We start from the raw sequence: 24,390 nt of genomic DNA, 5'->3' as shown, positions 1-24,390 counted from the left end.
TCATCCCTGCCCTGGGGCCTCGTGAGTGTGATTGCTGGCTGTTACGTGAGTATGCTAAACCATTTTGCACTTGTAGTCTATTCTGAACATGGTCACAGTTGCTTGCAGCAAGATGCTGTCAGGTTTTATGCACAGGCGTGGTAAGTGGGCTGGGGATGTGGCTTAGTGCCAAAGTGTTTGCTAGCCTTGAGCAAAAGAAGCTGAGGGACTGTGCTCTGTGCTCAGGCCCTAAGATCAAACCCTAGGACTGGCAAAAAATAGTAATAGGTTCTACCTGAGTAAGCTTTAGATATTTCCCTCTCATTTTCTAATAATCATTTACATTCTGCCCTGGATAAATAGAGCTATAAAGTCCTACTTTTGGATTTCTTTAATGCTTTGGACATGCAGTACCAGTAGAGCTGGTGTATTTGATTCATTCTTGAAGTGGGGTTTGAATGCTGACAGGGCATTTACTTATTTTTCTTCTGAAATACTTCATTTTTCCTTAGGTCGTAAGTTATTGTACACAGTCTGTCAGTCACCTCCCAGAGAAACATGGAAGAACTGTGCAAACAGCCATGTGGCATCTTCCAGGCCCAGTGGACTTAGGAGAGAGTGGTTTAGAGTCGATGACCGTAGGTCCCCACTGTGACAAGAGGACCACAGCAGCAACTTGGTTCCCCAGAAATTAAGTGTAAGTGTGAATGTCAGATAATCCCTGACATGTTGGTGTGTTTCCTTCCTCCCAGTGTATATAGTCAGCTTTGAAGGTGTCATGGTTTCTCTTCCAGAAAGGTGAGAGGAGGGACTGGTTGAGGTGTGAAAGTGGAATCCTCCATTGGAGTGTCTTGGCACGTTAGGAAATAGCGCCCAGTCCTGAGACATAGATCGCCCTGTGCTGGACACACATCATAACTGCCAGCCAGGTGGCGCATGCTTCAGCCACAGTGGTCTGACTGGCCTCCCATGTTCGCACCAGCTTCCTGCTCTATGGGAGGACACAATCCAGGAATTTGGTGAAGGCCCCTGGCGCTCTGCACCAGAGGCAAAGTCAGACCCTTAAAATCAGACATTTTTAGCCATCTGAGAATTCTTATCCTAGCAATCTCATGTTCAAAGAACAAGTAGCCCAAAGAGGCATGGATCTTATGAAAAACAGATTTTACCTTATTTTGGGAGCAATAGGGCTTTTTGGTAACATTTGCTTCCTTGAACTCTGCAGAATCATCTTCTTACCATTACGGTGAGGGAGGTCAGTTAATTTTCCACCCCTCCCGCTGGCATGTGGCCTCTCCAGAGGACACCCCCAGTGCCGCCTTGAGTCTCCTGTACACCATAGGAGAGGAATGCGTTCTGCATCTTTGAGTAGGACCTAGGAGAGGGTCGGTGGCCATCACCTGCTTCCGGTGTGCCTACCCCACTGGAGGCTTCCACCTTGAAGCCCTTACTAGGCAGAAATTGCTTACAGTGTGGTAGCCAGCTAGCTCAAACCACCTTTGAATTCTAGCTTCCGTCAATCAGCCGGGAAGCAAGAAAGCAAGGAAAGTGTTTGTAGTTGAGTCAGTAATCTCATAATTGTACTCACAGGCTAAATAAAACATGCTTGGTCTTGGAGCTTTTGAATATCTGATCTGACCCCTTCCATCTTCCCCGTATTTTGTCAACTTTGAGCAATTGGAATCACATGCCGTGTAGGTAGATTCTTCTACTCTCCGCCCAGGCTTTCCTCCACTGCCACCCTGTGGTTCTCTATCCCATTCTTCAGGCCCCGTTGTGAAGAGAGAGGGCAACTTCCAGCTCCCAGGGCCTGCAGGGTTGGCTACCCCTTTCACCCCAGCAGAAAACACCCCATCGAAGGCCACTTCCTTGCTAGGGACACCCACATCCAGGGGCCCAGTAAGCCAGCACGAGGGCCAAACCAGGATCATTCTCAGTCCACAGCAGGTTGGTCCCAGAAATGCTAGGACTAAAAGCATCAGGAAATGAGATGGAGACTTGGGCTGGGATCATACGCCACCCAGTGGGACAGGCAGGGATTGCCAGGCTGAGTGAAGAACTGTGGTGGTCTCCAGGCCTGGGGGTGAAGGCGCCATGCCATGCATGTATCATTTGTGGCCAGAAGGTCCATGTGCAGGGGATGGAGTGGGCTGGAGAGGACCAGAGTTCTTGTGGAAGGAAATGCTCTTTGAGAGGTGCCTGGCATCAGGAGCATGTTGGGTGGTGGTTCTGTCTTGTAGTAGACAAGTAGACAAGATAGTCGGCTATCTTGATGACAGGGAGGAAAGAACCCCGAGAAAGCAGAGGTCACAGCATGGACATCATCACATGGTGGCTTGTAAGGTCGGGTCCGTTCGGTGTCTTTCCCCACTTGACAGGCAGCTACAGGCAGCTGCTCTCCCTTTAGAAGCAAAGTTACTGGCAGGCTGAAGTCCTGGGCACAGAACAGTTACCTAGGCGGTTTCTGAATTGTTTGCTGCCAATTGTTTCCCTGTGAGTGCTGCCTTTTCAGGAAAGGGTCTCAGAAAGCCTGGACTTGTTGCTTCTCTTCTACAATGTGTGTGCCAAGTCATAATCTGGACCCCTAGTTCCTGACAAGCCTGGCTGCAGTGGCCTGCCTGGTCCTGTGGCCTGAGGACGGATGAGAGGGGGTGGGGGAAACCAGACCGTCACCAAGCCTGCTTCCCAAAGCCTGCTTTGTAACGCAGCTCAACTACCTTCCTGAATTATATAATGGCTCAGTGCTTTTATCTTAGGGGTTTTTACATTTTAAAGTGAAATATGTACTCATCCTAAAACAATAATTAGGAGTTAGGTTTAATTTAAAACAAAGTAAGAATTATATCATTATTTGAGCCTTAAACTGTCTACCAGCAGGTGGCAACATAATCTTAATTATTACTGGTAAAGACCATTAAGTAATTTACAGAAGATAAAAACAAATAAAATCCACAGATTAAATTCAGTTTTGCCCATATGATTTTCCTGCACAAAGACTTTTATTTTTCCATTTAAAATACATAATTCATTTTATGACTTAAAATACATGGCACTATTATAATACATATTTTTTTATTAGTACCGCTTAGTTTTACAAGGGTTTCATGCAGGCATATAATAATTCCCATCAATTTCTCCTATCACTCTTCATCCTTTCTAAAACTTCAACAGAGGGCCTGGGAGTGTGGCCTAGTGGTAGAGTGCTTGCCTAGCATGCACTAAAACCCAGGTTCTACTCCTTGGTACCAGATACATAGAAAAAAGCCGGAAGTGGTGCTGAGGCTCAAGTGGTAGAGCTCTAGCCTTGAGAAAGTCCAAGGACGGTGCTCAGGTCCTGAGCCCAAGCCCAGGACTGGCAAAAAAAACCCCACAAAAAACAAAAAACCAAAGAACAACTTCAACAGATTTCATGTGTGTGTTTGTTTTGTTTTTTGTTGTTGTTGTTGATTGTGGGGGTTGAACTCAGGGTCTGGGCACTGTCCTTGAGCTTTTTGTCCCCAAGACTAGCACTCTACCACTTTGACCCAGAGCTCCATTTCTGGTTTTCAGGTGGCTCATTGGAATTAGGAGTCTTCTGGACTTTCCTCCCTGGGCTGTCTTGCACCGCTATCCTCAGATCTCAGCCTCCCCACAGCTCTGTCATCTTCCATTGGGTCCCTTCAAATAGTCCCCGTTTAGGTCCATGTCACCTTTTCTGCCTTGAGTTATAAGCAAACTGGTTTTGTCTGATCTGAGAAGTTGTAGCAAAGTGAATAAAACTGTGCCTTCTGAAGGGCAGACTCCTGAGGCATTAGAAAGCCCTGTTGTTATTTTCTCATTCTAAGGCTTCTTTGTTCTCCTGTCCTTGGTTGAGTCAGGGTTTGGAAGATGGTCAGGACAAAGCAGAAAGCAGGAGAGATTTGATTCATGGCTCTCTTATTTCTGTAATAGAGAAACCTGAGACCTGGGTAAGGTTAAGCAATCTGTTTAAAAAGGATAGCGGTATTTCCTCCTTCCTCGTGTCGCCCTGGCACGGTATTGAATTTGTTGTGTTTGTAGCTTTGTTTTGCTTTTGTTCTTTTGAGACAGGGTCTTGCTAAAGTAGTCTAGGGCTCTTGAGTACAGGCAAACTTCCTGCCTTGGCTTCCCAAGGATCTCAGGCTACAAGTGGTCACTTCTATATCTGGTTTTATACTTTTTGAGGGGCGATGAGGAGGTGCCACTCTGTAGTCTGGAGGTGGCCTGTACTTGGCAAGCAGTGGACTCACTGCAGGGCGTGGCCCTGCCTCTGTTGGCCATCATGGGCTTTGAAATGCCCTGTTTATGTCCTCTGACTCCCAAATGTGGTGACATGAGGTCAGAAAGTATTGTCTTAAAAGCAGAAGTTAATCACATTCTTTTTTTCATATTTTTTATTGTAATTAATAGAAGGGTTACATGATATTTGCCAGATAGAAGGTACATTAATTCATATACATTGATATCCTTTCTCATGTCTTGGTCCCCATTTCCCTCCCCCCTACCCCCACCCCTCATCTTGTTTTCCCCCCTTCCCTATCCAATTTCAAATAACCAAATAAAAATATATCCAATATACCAGATAACAAGGTAAGATACTGTAACAATATGAGATAATCAAGGGACAGCAAAAGAGATGAGAGATAACATAGTACATTAAGGACAACAATCACTCATTATATGGCTTTTGTTTCTATATCCTAGAGGTCTTTTCATTTAGCGTCATACTATATGGTCTTATGTATCTAGGTTTTACTCTATTGCAAATCTCTGCTAGGAGAGACCAATGTTTCTACTGATTATGACAAATGAGGGAAACCACTGAGCCTATGTTCCTTTGAGTCTGGCTTATTTCACTTAATATGATTTTTTTCTAAGTCTTTCCATTTCCTAACAAATGGGGCAATGTCATTCTTTCTGACAGCAGCATAGAATTCCATTGTGTACAAATACCACATCTTGTTGATCCACTCATCAACTGAGGGACATCTGGGTTGATTCCATATCTTTGCTATGGTAAATAGTGCTGCAATGAACATCATTGTGCAAGTGGATTTAGTCTGTCCTTGTTTCTGGACAATTGGGTAAATGCCTAGTAGTGGAATTGCTGGGTCATAGGGGAGCTCTATGTTTCGTCTTTTGAGGAACTGCCATACAGCTTTCCATAGTGGTTGAACAAGTTTGCTCTCCCACCAGCAGTGTAGTAGTGATCCCTCCTGACCACATCCCCTCCAGCATCTGTTATTCGTTTTCCTGATCCTGGCCATTCTAACTGGAGTGAGGTGGAATCTTAGAGTTGTTTTGATTTGCATTTCTTTTATGACCAGAGATGTTGAGCATTTCTTCATATGTCTATAGGCCATTTTTGTTTCTTCTTCAGAGAAGATTCTCTTTAAGTCTTTGGCCCATCTTTTAATGGGATGGTTGTTTCTTTGGAGATTAGTTTTGGGGTAATTCAATTTTTTGAGTTGTTGATATATTTTAGATATGAGGCCTTTATCCATTGTGTGGTTGGTGAAGATCTTCTCCCATTCTGTAGGCTTCCTAATTAATTTACTAGCTATGTCCTTCGCCATACAAAAGCTCTGCAGTTTAATGCAGTCCCACGTATCCAGCCTTTCTCTGGTTAATCACATTCTTATGTGAAGTTTGAAAAAGTGTATGTTATGATTTAATCCATTCTAAGTAGGAAATACCTGACTGCAAAAGCTCAGCTTTTGGTTGAGGAGTGTGTTTCCTGTGGTAGGATGCATGCCTAACCAGTACCCTCAATTCAAACCTTGTGTTTGGGGGGTACAAAAGTTTCTATCTATTTATAATTAACAGATTTGACAGTCATAGGATTTTAGGATGGAAGAGACTATAGTTTATATCAATGGTTCTATATTAAGAGTATGTACTCTATTTTTAGGAAGATATATGTGTTCATATTTTAAAATTCTTATTGTACAGATGATGGACAATCGGGTCCATCAGTAAGTCAGGTAAAGAGCGCATTTCGTTTTGGACAGTGTCACCCTTCCCTTGCTCTTGCCCAGTTCTTCCCTCCCATCCCCATCCACAAGTTGTATAGAGTCTATTGTGTACCATTGCTGCATTTGGTTACCCTGTGTCCCTCCATTTCTGTGCCGCCTTATCCTCACAAAGACAGATAAACTAACAATGTGTTCATATTTTTAATGTGTATGCATGTGTGAGCACATGGCATGCATGCATTTTATATTTATTTATTTATTTATTTATTTACTTATTTATTTTTGTACCAGTCCTAGGCTGGTACAAGTGCTCAGAGCCTGAGCACTTTCCTTGGGTTTTCTCAAGGCTAGAGCTCTACCACTTGAGCCTCAGCACCACTTCCGGCTTTTTGTATGTGTGTGGTACTGAGGAATCAAACCTGGATCTTTGTGCATGCTAGGCAAGCACTCTATCACTAGGCCAAACTCTCAGCCCCTATGCATACATTTTAAAAGTCACTGCTGGCCAAATTTCATTCATTGATTCTCCTTTGGCAAGAATATTTAATGTTTTTTTTTTTTTTATTTTGGAAAGCAGTAGCTCAGATTTTTTTTTAGAACCAATTCATTTAAGGCAGGCCTGTACTTAAGCCATTCAAATAACCTGCCCTTCTTTTCTAATATAATACTTGAGAAAGGATAAAAGAATAAAAGTTAGAATCAATTGACCCTACACATAACAGCTTATTGCTTAAAAGTACCCTTTTAGGCTTTGGAGTTTTTCCAGTGAATTGAGAGTCCCATGGCACTAGAAAACATCTTGGAAGTTCAAGTGCACAGAACTGAGGAATTCATGGTTTATGTAGGAGTACCTCCTCAGCCTCCACTCTTGAATTACTGTGAAGCTGTGGGCAGCACTCTATACAATCCTACTTATCCTAGAATTTCGTAAGACTCCAAACTTTTCACTTTTCACAATTAAAAATTATTTTTTCATTATCTTTAAGGTGTTGCACACAGGAGTTCTCACTAAAATCCTAGATGAGTACAGTGTATCTTGATCCATGTTAGGGTATCAGTTTGAAGATGCCAGCCACTCTAGGTCCTACCTAAACAACTAGGACCCCAAAACCTTCCAAGATACTTTACTTTTTAAAGAAAAAACAATTTATATTTATATATATATATGAACTTAAGTGCTGAGAGGGTTAGATTTAATTACATACAAACAAAAATTGTAATCTGTAGTTAAATAGCAAAGATGAGTCATTAAAACTTAATTTAAAAAGACAAAAGGTTTCCATTATGTTTGTGGGCACTTCAGTTTTTCTCAGTAGGAAGTTGTCTTTCATTACTTACAATGAACAAACAGAAAATTCCGTTTCCAATAGTGAGTCTTTATAAATAGCTTTATAAATGTTTCTAGTTCATGTTTCTAAAAGGGTATACTAGTATAATGGGGGTTATTTGTATGACACTTCATCAAAATGAAGATTATTTAACAAGCTCTTAGAATAAAAGCAGTAGAGGCAGAAATAATTTTATGTTAATTTAGTGGTCATCTTTAATCAGAGTTTCAGCTGTGTGATAAGGATTCTTGTACTGAGTCAACACTACTTTAATGGAAGGTTTTGAGTTAGAATTTTGATGGTTGGATGCAGTCTGTCTGTCTTCCTTCGTTTTCCTTCCTCTCTCCCTCCCTTCTTCCCTCCTTCTCTTTTTTCTTCTTTTCTTCCTTCCTTCCCCCTTCCTTCTTTCCTTCCTTCCTTCCTTCCTTCCTTCCTTCCTTCCTTCCTTCCTTCCTTCCTTCCTTCGTTCTTTCTTCCTTGCCCTGAGGCTTGAACTCAGGGCCCAGGCACTGTCTCCAAGCGTTTTTGCTCACTTACAGCTTTTTGGTGGTCATTTGGAGATAAGAGTTCTCTGGACGTTCCTGCCCAATGTGTTTTGGTATCACACAGATTCTCAGTTTTCAGTCTCCTGAGTAGCTAGGATTACAGGTGTGAGCCACTGTGCCAGGTTCCATACTCTTTTATTGAGTCAAAAATTATCTTTACAACTATTTATTTATTTATATCCAACATGTTTAGTTTATGAGTGCAGTACATCTTGATCAGTGTTACCTCATCAATTATTTTATTTCTCATCTGTCCCAACCCGATGTCTATCCCCTCAACTCACTTTCTTTCTTTCTCTCTCTCTCTCTCTCTCTCTCTCTCTCTCTCTCTCTCTCTCTCTCTCTCTCTCTCTCTCTCTCGTCGCTCTTTCTTTCTTTCTTTCTTTCTTTCTTTCTTTCTTTCTTTCTTTCTTTCTTTCTTTCTTTCTTTCTTTCTTTCTTTCTTTCTTTCTTTCTTTCTGCCAGTCCTGAGGCTTGAACTCAGGGCCTGGTCATTGTCCTTGGACAAGTCTGCTCCAGACTAGTAGTACTCTACCACTCTAGCCACAGCACCACTTCCAGCTTTTTCTGTATATGTGGTACTGATGAATTGAACACGGGTCTTCTTGCATGCTAGGCAAGCACTCTACCACTAGGCCACACTCCCAGCCCTTCCTTTAACTTTCCTAGTTATATTTTCACATATGTATTTTGAGTGTTATATTTGTTTTTCTCATTAGAAAATACTTTATTGCAGAAGAGCTGGACAGATAAAATAAGCTGAACAGTTATTAACCTTTAGTAATGTTTTTGTGTACACTTATTTATGCCTATTTTTCTCAAAGTATAAAATTACTGTTTTCAACTTGTTTTTCCAAATGTGATTTTTATACCTGCGTTACCTTTTTTGAGTTAAAATTTAATGAAAATTAAATTTTCTTAAGTTAAAACCAGTGATTTTAATGTGTCACAAGTTTAAACATTATTTTATGAAGCTTTAACAAAGTTTCAAAAACTAACCTTGCTGAGGCCCGGAGTATGGCCTAGTGGAAGAGTGCTTGCTTATCATGCACGAAGATGGGGATTCAATTCCTCAGTACCACATGCATAGAAAAAGCAGGAAGTGGTGCTGTGGCTCAAGTGGTAGAGCTCTAGCCTTGAGAAAGCCAAAGGACAGTGCTCAGGCCCTAAGCTCAAGCCCCAGGACTGGCACCCCCCCCCAAAAAAAGGAAGGAAAAATTAGCCTTGCTCTGATGAATATTCACATGGCTAAATAGTTGCAGATACAATCATGCTGATTTCCCTTCAGGATAAATTCCAAGAAATGGATTTTCTCGGTCAAAGACAACATACTTTTTTTTTTTGAAGCTTTTGGAATATAGCCCAATTGCATTCCAGAAATGTTGCAATGTGAGTGCTTTTTAAATAAAAGCATATAAAATATGTCACTTTTATGTGACGTCTTGGTGGTGGTAATATGTAATAATAAAAAACACCAACAGGAACTTTCCATCATTAGGGAGTAGAGAGAAAGGAAGATAGAAGACAAATGGACACGGAGTTACAACTGGCAAGATTCCCTTCAATTGCCAAGAGAGTATCTGCTGTTGTCATCTGTATGCTTCCTCAGTAGGCCAAGCAGAGGGCCCGTGTCAGGCTTTGTGCTGCTTTCCACAGCCTCATTTCCCACCAGCCATCTTTCTCCATGTTTCTCCCAACAACTCTGTGGCTCAAGTTGGAGACCCAGCAGGTGGGAGACAGTATTCTGCAGTGTGTGGAGCTTTCAAGTCAGGACGATCTGGAGCCAGGGAGGTGTGTAGGGATAGGTCTCCCTCATCTCTCCTTGTAGTTGACTTAGTTTGGGTAGAAAATGAACTGGTAAGTGCAACTTTGAAATATATGTGCTTTTGGCAGCTGCTCCCCAAGGGATAGTGGGAAAATGAAGGTCTGTAAAGTTGCTGAGGCTGGAAAGTCTTAGGGATAGAGTAGTCTCACTTAATTGAGTGTGGGTGAAGGCGTGTTTCTATCACACGTCCTCCTTTCCCCTGATGGGGGTGAGTGAAGCTTCAGTGTCTTTGTTCAATCCAGTAAAAGTAATTTTTAGCATTTTTTTCTCCCAAGGATTATCCAGTGGAAGTGGAATGATTTTTTTTTCTATTTAATTTGTGAAAGGCATTTTGCTTGAGTTAAGAAATAAGCTAATGATCCCTTGGAAAATGTTAACATCTGTAGAGTTCAGTTGGGCTTTTTAATTCCTGATGTTTATGCTCAGTGCATATCAGGGAAAAACTTGTTAAGGATTATGGACAATTCTATTCCAGGAATTTCCTGTTAGTTTGTCCTTTCAGCAGGTGGTGAGTTGTCAACATAGGCATTTGGGTTAGTGTTCTCCAGATATTCAGAATTGTCTCTCATCTCTCTCCCTTCTTGAGCCCTGCCTGCGTGTGTGTGGAGTAGAGAGATTGTCATTAGGAATGGCCTAGTGATTTCAGAGCCAGAGAAGACACAAGAGCCACAGCTGACAAGCTGGAGACCCAGGGGGATGGTGGAAACTCTGGTGAACTGGTGGTGTTGGTGGTGTCGCTCCAGTCTGCATCTGGAGGCTGGAGAAGCAGGAGTATGGGGACAATTCCCTCCTGGAGTTGTCACCTCTGAGTGGTCCTGAGGATGACCTCGAGGGTCACACTACTACCTGGCAGGCAGCAGGGGGTCTCACGGTACCTCTGCTCCTCCCTCTTTCCCTCGGGGTACATTCTTTGCAGATTTATTGACTAGTTTTGAAACATGGCAATGCCCTGACTCCTGCTTTGTAAGTAGTTCAAATAAGAATCAGAAGGGCTGAAAGTCTTGTAGACTCTAGCGAAAGACAATTGTAAATTTAGTCTTGGCAACCTAGATGATTTAGGCCTTTGGGTAACTAGCATGTGTAGCTTTTGCCAAAAACAAATCCCATAAGCTCATGGGAATTTGTAGGCTATATTAGTCATTTTGGGGACTGTAGAAATAAAACATTCTCCCCAAATCCCTCATTTTAAATATTTTCTCATGTTCTTTTCTTTATATTTTCTCCTGAGAAAACAGCAAATCCACATACTCTAAAGACATAGATGTATGAACTAAATGTCTTGGTGAGTTATATATAAACAAGACTGGTAAATCTATGAAGTAAATATGTAAACCAAATATAATTAAATTATAATATATTAAATATAAATATGTAAATTATGTAGTGGAAGCTATGTAACAGGTAATATACCTACATAAACTAGATAAAAGTAAACTAACCTGTATATTTACCTATTTATGTTTTTCTATATGGACATTACAACCATGTTTTGTTTTCTTACTAGGTGGTAGAAATTGGGCAAAGGACATAAGATGAAGGAAGTAGTCTCTGTTCTTAGAACTTCACATTTTATTTGAGAAATTATTACATTGTTTAATTCAACCTAACATAGCATCACAAAGGTCATACGAATGGAGGGCAGAAGAATGCTGCATGTGGTTCCCATAGGCAGACGAGGATTTGTGGGACAGGTGACAGTAACTCTGAGGGGACTGGTCGTTTGCCAAGAAGAGGTGGGACCTCCCTAAGATTTAACAATATGCCTTTAGTTCTGTTGCATTGTTCTGATGGGGAGATAGTTGGAGTTCATGTAGAAATTGCCAAACCATCACAACCATGATGAAAGCTGTGGGAATGGAGGATGAAGGAGAAGGTGGCACAGTTCCCTTCCCACATGTTGACACAGCAGAGTGAGGGTGAGGACAGGTGTTCAGTGGTGACACCCATCAGGTCACATACCCCCGGCCCCAAGCCTCCTCCCTGAGTCAACCCTTCCCTTCCCAGAGTGGTGAGATCTCCTGATTTGGGTGCGAGAATTCTGCTTTTTTGGCCTTCTGTGACTTCTACCCCAAAGTTTGCAAGCCAGTGGGAGTACTGCCTGCTCTGCAGTTCCAGGCCCAGTCACGGTGGGCCTGGTGGCCACAGAGATTCTCTCCAGTGGACAAACCAACCTTACCAACTTCCTAATAGGTGGTCGGGCAGGAAGCACAGGACAGAGGCAGGCAGGGCATGTTTTAGGAAAACATAATTTAGAAAAAAATGTATTAAGATCTTGTGGGAGCAGATCCCATAGCTTATGACTCACCACGGGGTTTTCTGTCCTAAAATAACACTGGGAGGATTGGCAAATCCACCTCCCCAATGCGTGTGTTTTCCGTGGGATGGAACAATCTTTCTGCCTTGTATTTTCCCCAGTGACAGGAGGCCACTCACTCTGCTCCCCGTGCCCGAGGTCCTGGGAGTGAAAGCTTTTGATCCACGTTCTGTTGACGGAGTCTTCCTCATCCTTTGAACTCCGAAGTCTTCCCACGACCTCCTGCCTCGCATGGCTTTCCACCACTCAGCTCCACTCCTCCCCACCTACTAGAATAAACCATGGTTTTGGTATTTGGCATTTTCTTCCACTTTTTCACACTCCCCCTCCCTTCCGGCATATCTTGATGTCTTCAGATGTCCTCTCTCCGTTCATAGCAAATGTGTGCTGTGAATCCCATTCCTCCTACCACCTGTCATTTACTTCAACCCTCCCCAAACCTCAGCTCAGCCCCCAGGTTTCCTTTGTCCTCTGCATCTCAAGCTCGAATGTCTTTCACGATGAGTGGCCAAGTTTCTCCTCTCACCCCCGCCCATCTTTTCGGCCTCATCACCAGGCCTGACTGGCCCTCTTCTTCCCACTCACACATCAGCACGTTCAAGCTAAAGCCCGTCCTCTTCCTGAAATGCTCTCACCAAGTGATCGTCAACAACTGAATGAAATGGGCCTTCCGATAACTTCTTGACTAGAGATTCATTTTTTTTCTTGTCATTATTCACTTCCTGTTTCTAAGAAGCAAACTGTTATTTTATTTCCTTATCAAGTCACTAAAATTTGTTTTTCTCGCATACAAAATATATAAAAATAAGGCTTACATCAATTGTATTTTCAGCAGGGTTAAGAATTATATGCAGTGGACACAACGCATCCTGACCCTGCCTGGCTTGGGCACTAGTAGTTTATGGAGGCAGATGTGGCTAGAACTCTGGACCTTGAGCGGTTTGCATTCAAATCGTGTCTCTCTCCCTTTCTGCTTTGCTACTTGTGGCACGTTCTTCAACCTCTGTTTGGAGACTGGGGTGCAGTCATATGAGCTCAAGGAGACTGGAAGGCACCCTGGAATCCTGGATGTGACCTTCTTCCCTGGGGCGGAGCCAGGTAAGTGCCGGCCTGCTATCCCTGTGAGTCTTTGAAGAAAATTTGATTTTTACTCAATTTGGTCATCCAATGTCTTTAACCCAGGTTTTACTTTTCAGTTGTCATTTTGAGACTCGAAGATTTAAAAACTTCAACTGTTTTTTATGGAGTAGCTCCAATTAATGTTTACAACGAGCGTTTGCATGCTGGGTGCATTTTATTAACAGTCTCTTCTGCTAACACTGGCCATGCTGTGGGAAGGAAGTGCACCTCTCCATTCTGTCACTTGCCTGCTGGGTGAGGCTGGGTCCTCCCTCACTTCTGTAGTTTTGAACCCATTTACCAGCTGTGCAAGCTAGCAAAGAGCTACCAGGGCTACGAACCAGAGCCCAAGGCCCATGCCCTTGCTCACTCACCATCTCCTCATGGGGCTGTGGGCAACACCCACCCATCTGAATTCTGATTTTAAAAAACTAAACAGTGAGACTATTTTCCTCAAGTATACACACACACACACACACACACACACACACACACACACCCACTCAAGATACCTAATCTCCAAATAACAAGGCAAAACAAACTAAGAAACAATTACAACAGCAACAAAAACAGCCTGCACTCAAAAAAGTTATTGAGTAAAAAATCTGTAGGACAAAAATTGTAAAGTGCTTCCTAAATATGAAATGTAGATAAACTATATTGACAGCAATATAAATCTTAGCTCTTGCTGAGAAGTGAGATGGTTTGCTTTCGGGCTCATTTATCTGCCCTGATGTGGCCATGCAGGCTCTGGACAGTCCCTGGCTTCGGGCCTGTGATTGCCCTAACTGCTGTATTCTTCAGTGGTTTTGAACTTTCAACCCTAAAGTCTCAGAGCTCTTAAAGAAATAATGACCCTTCCTTCTCTCCCCTCTTCTTCCTTAAGGAAATCAAAACACAAATGAACTGTCCTTAGAGATGCGGAAGAGTGGAAAAATCAAATATAGCCAGCACTGCCTCTTTAAATCAAAATCAGATTTCCTCATGTTTCCAGTCTAATTCTTGAAATGAGAGAGAAAGAGGAGGTGAGACACGACTCAGGCTCTTGGGTGGTGCCAGTGCATCAGTCTGCACTCTTGGCCAAGATTGGACAATATTGGAAGATAAGTCTCCCCCGGATGTGTAAGCCAAACACAATCACTGAGGCATGGGGGACACACTTAGCATCGGTTCAAATTTGGACTGCTCGCAACTGCTTCTTTGTGTGTGTTATGTATAATCAAGCAAATGAACAGAATATGAAACCCACTTGCCACATGCAGTTTCTCCAGGAAGATGATTCTGCCAGCACTGACTGACTAAGAGACATCTCTGACAAATTTTCAGCATGCTTACGTGGGGTGCTTGTCATTTTCCAACAATTCAGACGCTGCATCTCCTGCTGTGGAAAGTGAGGTGGGGTGTGTGAGTGGAGATCCCTACTCACTTAGCGTTTGCAACTGATGGCGTGGGAATTGGTGTGCATGTATCTTACACTCATCTTCCCCATGGAGAATTAATGCCGTGAACTCCAGATAGGTCATAGTTTTCTTCTGTGTTTGTTTGTTTGTTTGTTTGTATTAGCTTGTAGCACTTACCAAAATAGTGACTGTTTTACAATGATATCAAAAGGATTTTTTTTCTCTTGGTTTAGTCACATATTCCCAACATCTGGTAGTCAGGAAGGCTTCCTCTTTCCATAGCTGGAAGCAATATTTCAGAGAGCTCTTCAGCTTAGGGATATCATCCACAGCACCACTTCCTATTTCAGGTATTTTTATTGTTAGATCCCCTTTGGTATACATCAATTCCTGGTGTAGTCTGGAGACACCTGTGTTTTCACTTTCTACTGTAATATGAAACACTCAAGAACAAGTATTGAATTCACTGTACCCCTAATGTCTTCAACAGATTTGATTCTAAAGAAATAGAACATACAAACTAATCAATAGTATCTACCTTGAAGAAGAACCAGATACAAAACACAGCCCCCCTCCAAAAAAAAAAAAAAAAAAAAGAGCTGTTCAGCCTGAGGCTGAACAGAGAATAGGGGAAAATAGTCTTGATTTGAGTAAGAGAATGAACGTTCTACCCTCTGATTATGAATACTGCTTAGGTAGTATTATGAGTTGCAGCAGTTTTAGGCAATATTTATATTCTTCTGTAGGCTCATATTTTACTTTTTGCTTTTACTTACTTTAAAATTTTTGTTTTTAATGGACACATGATGATTGTACCTACATTTTGTTGTGAAACTAAGCATAGAGGCAGATGCATTTGGAGTAAGATCAGAGGGTGTGTGTGTGTGTGTGTGTGTGTGTGTGTGTGTGTGTGTGTGTGTGTATTATAGGAGGTTTTTTGTTTTTTTTTGGTTTTTGTTTTTTGCCAGTCCTGGGCTTAATCTCAGGGCCTGAGTACTGTCCTTGGATTTTTCTCAAGGCTAGAGCTCTACCATTTGAGCCTTAGCACCACTTCTGGCTTTTTCCAAGTATATGGTACCAAGGAATCGAACCCGGGTCTTCGTGCATGCTAGGCGAGCACTCTACCACTAGGCCAAATTCCCGGCCGCATTATAGGAGTTTTAAGATGTCAGATTCTTGGGCATTCTATAGGTTTAGAAAAAACAGGCACCAAAAGGAAGAAGTTAATAATCAAGGAAAAGATGTAGAATCAGAATCAGTGAACACCTGTGTGATTCTCTTAACCATGCACGAATGCAAACCTAGATTAAAAGATGAATAGCAACATATTTTACTTTTGTATTGAGTAAAAGTACTTGTGGCACAGAGCCTCAAGTACTCAGGTGCATCAAAACATGAACAGAGAATAATGATAATTTTCTGTGAAATAGATGAGCACAACCTTAAAAACAATGGGTTGCTGATTGCCTGACTTGTGCCATGTAAAACACATTTCCTGCTGCCAGGTTTCAGATGTGGCAAGTTACAGGGCAAACGATGAATGCTATTTTTGGAGTTTACCAAAGATTTAAAAGGAGATTGATGCATCACCAAATTGGGATGGATGAAAGGAACAAAGATCTAGATAAAACTAAATGAGAATTTGGCTGCTTTAAGCTTATATAAAACTATAACTAGGGTATACGTGATAGAGACTACTAAGCTGTTTAAATCTCTGTCTGAATATTATCATTCTTGTGGTATACTTGAAGTGCCTATCCAAAAGACTAAAACTCTGAAAGTTATTGTGAATAGCTCCAGTCATCAAGTATTTCCCCATTTCTTGCTGCCAACTCTCCATTGGTGAGAATTTGTCTTGTTTTCTGTTTTCTTTGTGTTGTTTCTGAAGCTTCTGGGAGCTCTTGCTGTTTTGCATCTGTTCAGGTTGAGTGGTTTTGTGAATGTGTTGAATGTAAGTTTTAGTTTAATATTCTGCTATTTTACAGTTGCAGGCTGTTTTCTTCACACTGTCCTATGTACAGGACAGTAATAGTCATAAATCACAGGATCATCCAAAACTTCCTGAGGAGTGTGTTTGCCAAGGGCTCCGGAGGAGATGAGCAAATGGTAGCCAGAGAAATCAGAAGAAAAGCCTTCGAGGAGCCCAGCCAGCCCCGCCCCTCCCAGCCTCGTCCTCACGAGCCAAGTTCCCCTGGAAGAACTCATTTCCTTAACATGCAGGTTCTGAAGGTGAGCTCCAGGAAACTTCAACAACACAAACACAAACACAAATAGTGTTTTCAGAGTCAACCCAGGTTCCCTCATTGTGTCTGGGCACAGTGATATGGACCAGGCTGGTCTCAAACTCTCAATCCTCCTGCCTCAGCCTCCCGAGTGCTGGGATTAAAGAAGTCTATGCCAGACACACACGCATGTGCACGTGTGTGTGCACGGGCTTTATCCCATGCACACACGCAATAATGCGTGCATGTAAGAAGAATGTGGAATCCTGAATCTTGGAGCCATCGAAGACACAGAAATCACCTATTGTATGCTCCCGTTTCTGTGAAATATGCAGAGCCGGTCAATCCCCAGAGACAGAGCAGATAGACTGAGGTGGGGAGAGCAAGGGGGAGCCGCAGCCTCCTACTCCTCCGTGAGGATGGGGTTCTTGGGGGGTTGGTACTATCTTCTGGAACGTAATATGCTGCACCATCTTGAGAATGCTGTCTAGACTTCTCTGGATGTTGAACTCAATGGACTAATGTGGGTTCTCTTGAGAGCAGTGACTGTGATGAGAAGGAGGGGAGCCGGGTAGCCGCTGTGTGATGAGGGGGGACAGGTATGGGTGGGAGGCCGTGACGGTCCAGCATTTCGGGGCAGCTCTCAGCGGGACTCCTGGACTGCTCAGGAGGTTGGGGTGCTCCTCTGCCTGCTCACACCTCCCTTGTGCCTTCCTCTCTCAGTGCTCCTGGGACGTTCCTTGCAGGTGTGGACTGAGCTGTGCCGAAGCAAAGTATCTGCTGGACCCCATGAGTTTACACGTTTAGTCTTTTAAGAAATGTGACCCAGGGAGGTGCCACAGATGAAGTGTCTAAATGTAGCTACGAGGAACAAGGCACCAGATAGCCACACCGTTACCTGTTTTCTGGAAGGAGTTGGCTGCCTTAGTTTTGGAGGTGATGATGTGTATGAGGTACAGTGGTTCCCAGGTCACAGAGCCTTGTGCTGGTCCCACCTGCTGCCCACCCCCCACCCCACCCCTCTCCAGCCCACAGCCTTTCAGTACATGGCTGAGTCTTCGAAGTGTCTGCGTTTACTGAACAGCAATTCAAACATTTCCATAAATGGTTCCTGGTCCTGGAGAATAAAGTAATGCCTTTCTCTCGTCATCAGTGGTGGATATTGCGATTGCCAGGAGGCCGCCGAGGAGACGGAGCCCTGGTTACACTCTGTCTTCATCAGCAGACTGCCGCCCACCACCTAGGGTTTGTAAACAGCCTTTCCTCCCCAGCCAGGCATCCGCCTGGAACCGCAAAACTCAAACCAACATGCAGCATGTCCATGCAGAATTTAAAAATACTAGCCGTGTTTAGTAGCAGAGGCAAATAATCCGTTTACCAGTTGAAAGGTCAACTCAGTTTTATAGTGATTTACAATAAGAAAAATTTAGGATTGTTTTTCCTCTGGGTGTTGTTCTCACATTTCCTTGTGATGTTTTCAGTTTCAGAGGAACAGGACTGAGTATGAGCGGCAGATGTGCAGCATTGTATCTGGGGTCTGTGTCTCCTGGGCTTCCGGCGGGGTGGGTGGAAGCTGTCTTAGCTGAGGGGTAATTCAGGGACAGGATTTAGGGATGTTGAGGATCATCTGAGATCCAGCATGCACGCCAGAGCCGGTGTTTGATTGCATTGTGTGGGAAAGCATCCGGGTATCTGCCAGTCTCAAGCGCTGTGCAGATGTTGCATTACTGTATAGGCTGGGACGGGGGCTGGGATGGGAGATGTCTTGTTTAGAGGAGAAAGAATACTCAAGCTGGCAGTATTTCAAGTGGAACGTGACCTCCAGGCATTCTGGGAGAGCAGTTTCCCCACTGATAAAATCCTAACAGAACATGATTGGGCTGGACACAGAAAACACAATTTTAGCCTTGTAGGATGAAAGAAAAGAGACAATTGCTGACTGCTTTCTCAAGCCAACATGGCGGCACTTTCATGTGCAAGTCTAGTCCCAGCTGGTCTCAGGAGATGCCTACAGTCAGCTGAGAGTTGGGTTTTCCATGCTCCTCCCTTTCTGTGCATCCACCCATCTGTTTGTCTCTAATTTCAATAAGGCTTATTGATTTGACCTGGCACCTCATATAGTTTACGTTTCCTTGGTGGGGTCTCAGAGGCCGGGGTCCCTCATTGTTATTCCCCCTTGTCCTGGGGATTGAACCCAGCCCCCATCTCATGCATTCCAGGCAGGTACTCTACCACCGAGTCACACCACTGGCCTAGTCCATGCGTTTAATCATTAGAGCAAAAAGTGTCCAAAAGATTCTTCATGCAGAAAATGTTACCCAAACACGTGTGTTTTGCTCTCTGTAAAACTGTGTGTTCACCTACTCCCCTGGAGACAGGGCTGTCCTGGCTGGGTTCAGGCTCTGATCTTCCTCCCCGTGCAGTGCTGTCCCACTGAGTATGGCACAGACGACAGCTTTAGCCTTCTGGGGGCTACTTTTGCATGACCCACCTGTCATCCAGGGAACAACCTGGGTGCTTTTTTTTGGGGGGGGGGTCCCACCAGACATGCCTCCTTGTGAGAGGAAAAAAACAGGAACATTCCCATAAAGTACACTTGTACCCAGTGAGAAAAGACATCTTTTCTGGAAGGGACTTTAGCATGCCATTTTCTTTAGTGATGTGTAATTAAGATGATGAAGAAAATGTGTAATATAAGCTATCCCCATACACAGTATCACTGAAATGTACATAGATGCATGTATATTGATGCATATACTTAAGCCATGCTTCCAATTCTTTTCTGGTCTGGTTATCTTTGAGATAGGTAGTCCCTTTCTTCTCAGGTCAGCCTGAGAACTTCCTGAATACCTTGGATGACAGGCGTGTGCTGTCATGGGTAGGTGGTAGTTGAGATGGCATCCTGTGATTTGTTCCCACTGGGCTGGCCTTGAATGATGAGCCTTCTGAACTCAGCCTCCCAGGTAGATAGGATTATAGTGGAGAGCTATCGAGCCCATTTTCTCCATACTTCCCTGTTATGCCTTGCCATATTTTTGTTACATATATAAAAATTATGGATGCTATAATAATTATTTATTGAATATCCCTTATTTTTCAGGTACTTCATTGAACACCTTTCTGAGGGTCTCATTTAATTGTCAAAATAAGAGCTAAGTGATTTTATTATTCCAATCCTTTACCTAAGATTTCCTTTCTTTACAATAATTATTAGCTCGTAACTTAAACTCAGTTTTGACTTCACATCAAAGTAATTTGGAAATGTCAATAGACATTTTGTGAAATTCTTATCAATTATTGCTTGTGTCATATATTTTTCTGCCATGATTGCAACTATTTCAGCTACCTGCAAGTAAGTATAGAGCAACCAGCGGGCTTTCCCTGTGCCAGCAATGAGTAACGGTGGTAGAGAAAGATGGCAGAGTGGCGCTTCCTCATTCCTGGTGGATCGGGGGTGGGTCTCCTGTGTACGTTTGCGAGTTTATTTCTGTAAATGTTTATTTTGTACATAGGCATTATTATTAGCGTGTATGCATCATCCAAGGGGAGTGGTTATTGTGACATTTCCATGCCTGTAGAAATGCACCCCAATTCATCTCATCCCCACCCTCACTCGCCCTTACCCTTTGTCCTTCCTATGCAGAAAAATATGCTAGTAAGATCTAAAGAACATGAAAATAAGAAGTTACAGTCAGGTTGTACATCACATTTCTTTCTTTTCTTCTTTTCTTTTCCTTTTCCAGTCCTGGGCTTGAACTCAGGGCCTCAGCACTGTCCTTGGGCTTTCTCAAGGCTAGAGCTCTACCACTTGAGCCTCAGCACCACTTCCAGCTTTTTTCTATGTATGTGGTACTGAGGAATCAAACCCAGGTCTTCGTGCATGCTAAGCAAGCACTCTACCATTAGGCCAAACTCCCAGATCCTCTATATGACATTTCTGAAAGGAACAGCTAAATATCTGAAAAGGCAAATTTCTGAATTACTTTACACTCCCATCAGGCATGTGTGGAACTTGGTGATGATTTTTAAAGTTTTCCTGAAGAATAAACACAGAAGGGCAGCTAATAAAAAACTGAAGTCCATTTGAAGATTAGGCAAATAAGACTAGGCAATGAAATGTTGCCAGTGGATTTCCATGGAGGGGGTATTTGGTACATTAGATATTTGATGAAGCAATGTGACATTAGCCTAAGGATTTAGAGATGACTGGGGCAGTGCAGTAGCCCATACAAGTATCTTCAGTATCCTCTTCTGCATTTGTTCAACTTTATTAAAAGAAAACACACTTGAAACAAAAGGAAAAAAGGACTGAGCTACATTTTAGGGGTAATTGTATCATACTTACATAATGAAATAAATTTTATGTACATGAAAATGTTTGTTACCTTTGAAAAAAGCCATTTAAATCTAGAGAAAATTGTCCGTATATAATTCTGCTGTGAAGATTGGGATGGCTTGAACTGACCATAAGGAAGACTCCTTTTTAACTTATGTATGCTCAGAAGAGAGTCCCTGGGTATCGTTAACGTATGCTAATTCAAACTTAAAAAAAAAAAAAGCAATGGATTCAAGTCCGAGTTGACTTCACCAGGCCTGTGTCTGGACTATTCCATTCCAGGGCTCAGCATTGTTTAGAAAATCAAGAGGAGCCAGAGTGAATTGAAAAAGACTCCAGTTTTATTTTCACAGCAGCAAGAGGAGAAACATGGAAACAGAGTGAGGGAGGCCAAGATGGCTGATGCCGGCACCACCCTGATCTCCAGGAGGTGAAGTTCCAGTCCTCCTGCCTCTTCCTGCTGCAGTTTCCCCATCCCCGCAGCCAAACACAGAACGCGTGTTTGTCACACGCCCCAGTCTGCATGCTAACGTCCAATGGCCACTGAGATGGCATTTGGAGGTGGAAGGCATGGTGGCATTGGACATGAGTCTGGCCCGGCCCCTCAGCAGGCAGGAATTCGTGTTTTTGTACGAGAGAGCTCAGGAAGGCCTCTTCCCTTTCTTCCTCTGTGTTAGGCTAACAAGATGGCGGGCATGGAACCAAGAAGCAGCCCCACTCCAGATGCTGAATCTGCTGGTGCCTTGAGCTCCGCTTTCCTCTGGAGATGTAAGGATTGCTGGTCTATTGCTTACACATGACCTTGTTTACGGTATTTTACAGTAATCAGCCTACTGCCCCTCTGACCTCCCAGAACACATCATTGACAGGACTGTGTCATGAAGCTGCACCTCTTTCCCTGCCTCGATGTTCTTCCTCCAGCACGAACCCATTCCACGAGTGCCCGGGCCCCAGTGCGTGGTGACCGAAGCCCCCCTCCGTCTGAGTCCTGGGTGGGGAAGCATCTGTGCTACTAGAGTTGCCGGTGTGTGTGTGACAAGGACAGCACAGACAGCCATGGCTGGCAATCTCTTCTGCCGAGTCTCAGTTGAGTTAATCTGTTGTTATTATCTGACTCAGTCATTTCCTGGAGATTGAAAATTTGTGATCTTCTTGAGTTTTGACAATCCTTTTAGAGACACTAGCTACAATTCTTCGGTTAAAAAAGTTAGATTCAATCCTCTTGGATTAAAACTGAAATGAAGACATCCAAACCCTTCATTATTTAATGTTTCTTTCTTGTTGAACACACACACACACACACACACACACACACACACACACACACACACACACACATGTATATTCCTTAGGTCTTTCACTTATGGAGTGAGATAGCCTAAATGTTGAATGTTAAGTCCTTTGCTGGATAATACAATTTTATATCTGCAGATAGTTTATATTTAAGCTGGGTATCTTATAAAAAGTTCACTGTTGGAGGATTTGAGTGATGCCAATTAATCTCACTACAAAAATTCAGAGGGGTTCTTTGGCAAGAAACTTTGGAATGGAAATAGACTGAAGACTGTATTCTGAATCCTGAGCATAGCTTCGTGCATATGACATGCTGATTTATTTCAGGAGATTTTGACTGTGGCCACAGAGACGGCAGTGGAGAAATGACCAGTGAGTAGTTTGGGAATTACTGAAAATGCCAGGAAAATTGTCTTCTGAAGACGGAAGTGGGCTTGCTTGTCTGCTCCCCCAGTGTTCCACAGTTAGCAGCAGGATGGCTGGATTTTTTCCAGTGGAAAGTCCCATCTAAGACACGGGTTAACGAGGAGCTGTTGATTCTCCTGTTGACTCCCAGCCCTACAGTGTGGCTGTGGCTGCAGGGCAAACTAGAATGTTCTTCCAGACAGCAGGTCCCAGAAGGAAGGGAAGGGTTTGAATCCATAGGCATTGCACACTCTTTCTCAAATTCTTCACTTAGATTCAAGGGTTTTTGTTGTTGTTGTTGTTGTTGGTTTGTTTGATGTCAAAGAAATTAAACATAAAGGGCAGGTCAGTGAGGACGATGCTGTCTACGTAGAGAAAAATGAGGATGTCTTGTCTTATTCAACATTTAACGTCCTGCAATCTAGTTTTACATTGAAACAATAATAAAATGGACATTTCCATCTCCACAGTCTTAACTCCTAAATCTACCCTTCTATTAGTTCTAACCCAATAGGTTTGCTTATTGGCTTTTGCCAGCCCCATTAAAACAATGTTTCTTTCTTCCTGACATATTTGTTTACTTGCTTCCAGCTTTTCCTTTTTCTTTGTCATAAAAGCTTTCATAATCATAAAACTTAACTTAAAGAGGCATAGGAGGATACAGAGGGAGATGGGACATTCCCTTTTTCATGCGTGTTCTTGCTCACAGTAATTTGAGATGGAGTGTGGGGGAGGGAGGGGGTCTGTCTCACAGCAGTTGTGTGGGATGGAGGTGGGAGTGGAGATTAATAAATTGGAAGTTATTCACATTTGGAGCCTGGTTGAAGTCAGGGGGTATTGATGAGCCTGCCTGGAGCTTATGTGTCAGTGAATGTCTGGGAACACTTTGGAAAACATTTAAGGGTTGGAAGACAGGGAAGAGTCAGAAAGTGGGATTTGAAATTCAGTGTCCATTAATTGTTAGGGCGGGCACCATCCCCTCCAGCGGCCACACTGTCGGACTTAGCCATTAAAATGTCAGTTGCAGGCCCTGGCTGAAACACTGGCATTCCCTAAGCATCTCTGAGAGTTCTAGAAGACTGCAGCAGCATTCCTGAGCAGATGATGGGCGTTGGTCGTGAACAGATGGAGGTGCCCTGTGGCGTTCAGCCTGATGCGGGAGCTTTCCTCGGAGAACACTGCTGTGTCTGCACCATTTGTTGGCCCAGTGGAGTTTTGTGTTTTCTTTCCTTCTCATACTATTCCTTCTTTTCTTTTCTTTTTTTTTTATCAGTCCTGGGGCTTGAATTCAGGGCCTGGGCACTGTCCTTGGACACTTTTGCTCAAGGCCAGCACTCTGCCTTTTACCGCTAGGCCATGTTCCCAGCCCCGCTCATGCTATTCCGTCTGACTTTCGTTGACTTGGTGAAGAGAATCCATCTCGGCCATATGACGAGATGTGTGCAGAAGAAGAGCTGCAAACCCAGAAATGGTGTCTGCAAAGTGACCACGAGCCACGCTTCCAGATGTTTGTTGTTGTTGTTGTTTTATGTTGTTTTGCTTTGGTTATTTTTGAGATAGAGTCTTACTTTAATGCCTGGGACAGCATGGGCTGTGATCCCACTATTTTTGGAAGTTAATTGGAGATAAGTTTTATGGACTTGGCTATTTTT

The 24,390-nt window shown here is 43.2% G+C and overlaps 1 protein-coding gene across 8 annotated transcripts in view; it reads left to right on the top strand.

Annotated features, from left to right (window-relative positions):
* Angptl5 (angiopoietin like 5) overlaps window positions 1-24,079 on the top strand; it is a 44,294-nt gene extending 20,215 nt beyond the window's left edge. The window contains exons 9-15 of one of the 8 annotated variants that reach the window (XR_016532785.1): window positions 492-676; window positions 12,796-13,061; window positions 13,969-14,107; window positions 16,468-17,949; window positions 19,805-22,126; window positions 22,661-22,705; window positions 23,760-24,079. Coding sequence is in view for 1 of the 8 variants with exons in the window: in XM_090319248.1 (XP_090175374.1) it covers window positions 492-634 (143 nt within the window). In the remaining 7 variants the exon portion in view is untranslated. Of the gene's footprint in view, window positions 1-491; window positions 677-12,064; window positions 12,257-12,795; window positions 13,062-13,968; window positions 14,478-16,467; window positions 17,950-19,804; window positions 22,358-22,660; window positions 22,706-23,759 lie in introns of those variants that run through there. The other 7 variants (XR_016532787.1, XR_016532784.1, XR_016532788.1 and 4 more) reach the window with 7 other exon arrangements.
* The last annotated feature ends 311 nt before the right edge of the window (window positions 24,080-24,390 follow it).

This window comes from Megascapheus bottae, chromosome 27 (genome assembly GCF_031878675.1).
Source record: "Megascapheus bottae isolate mThoBot1 chromosome 27, mThoBot2.hap1, whole genome shotgun sequence".
Lineage (NCBI taxonomy): Eukaryota > Metazoa > Chordata > Mammalia > Rodentia > Geomyidae > Megascapheus > Megascapheus bottae.
The sequence above is the reverse complement of the archived record's forward strand: the minus strand, read 5'-3'. Positions and strand labels throughout refer to the sequence as shown.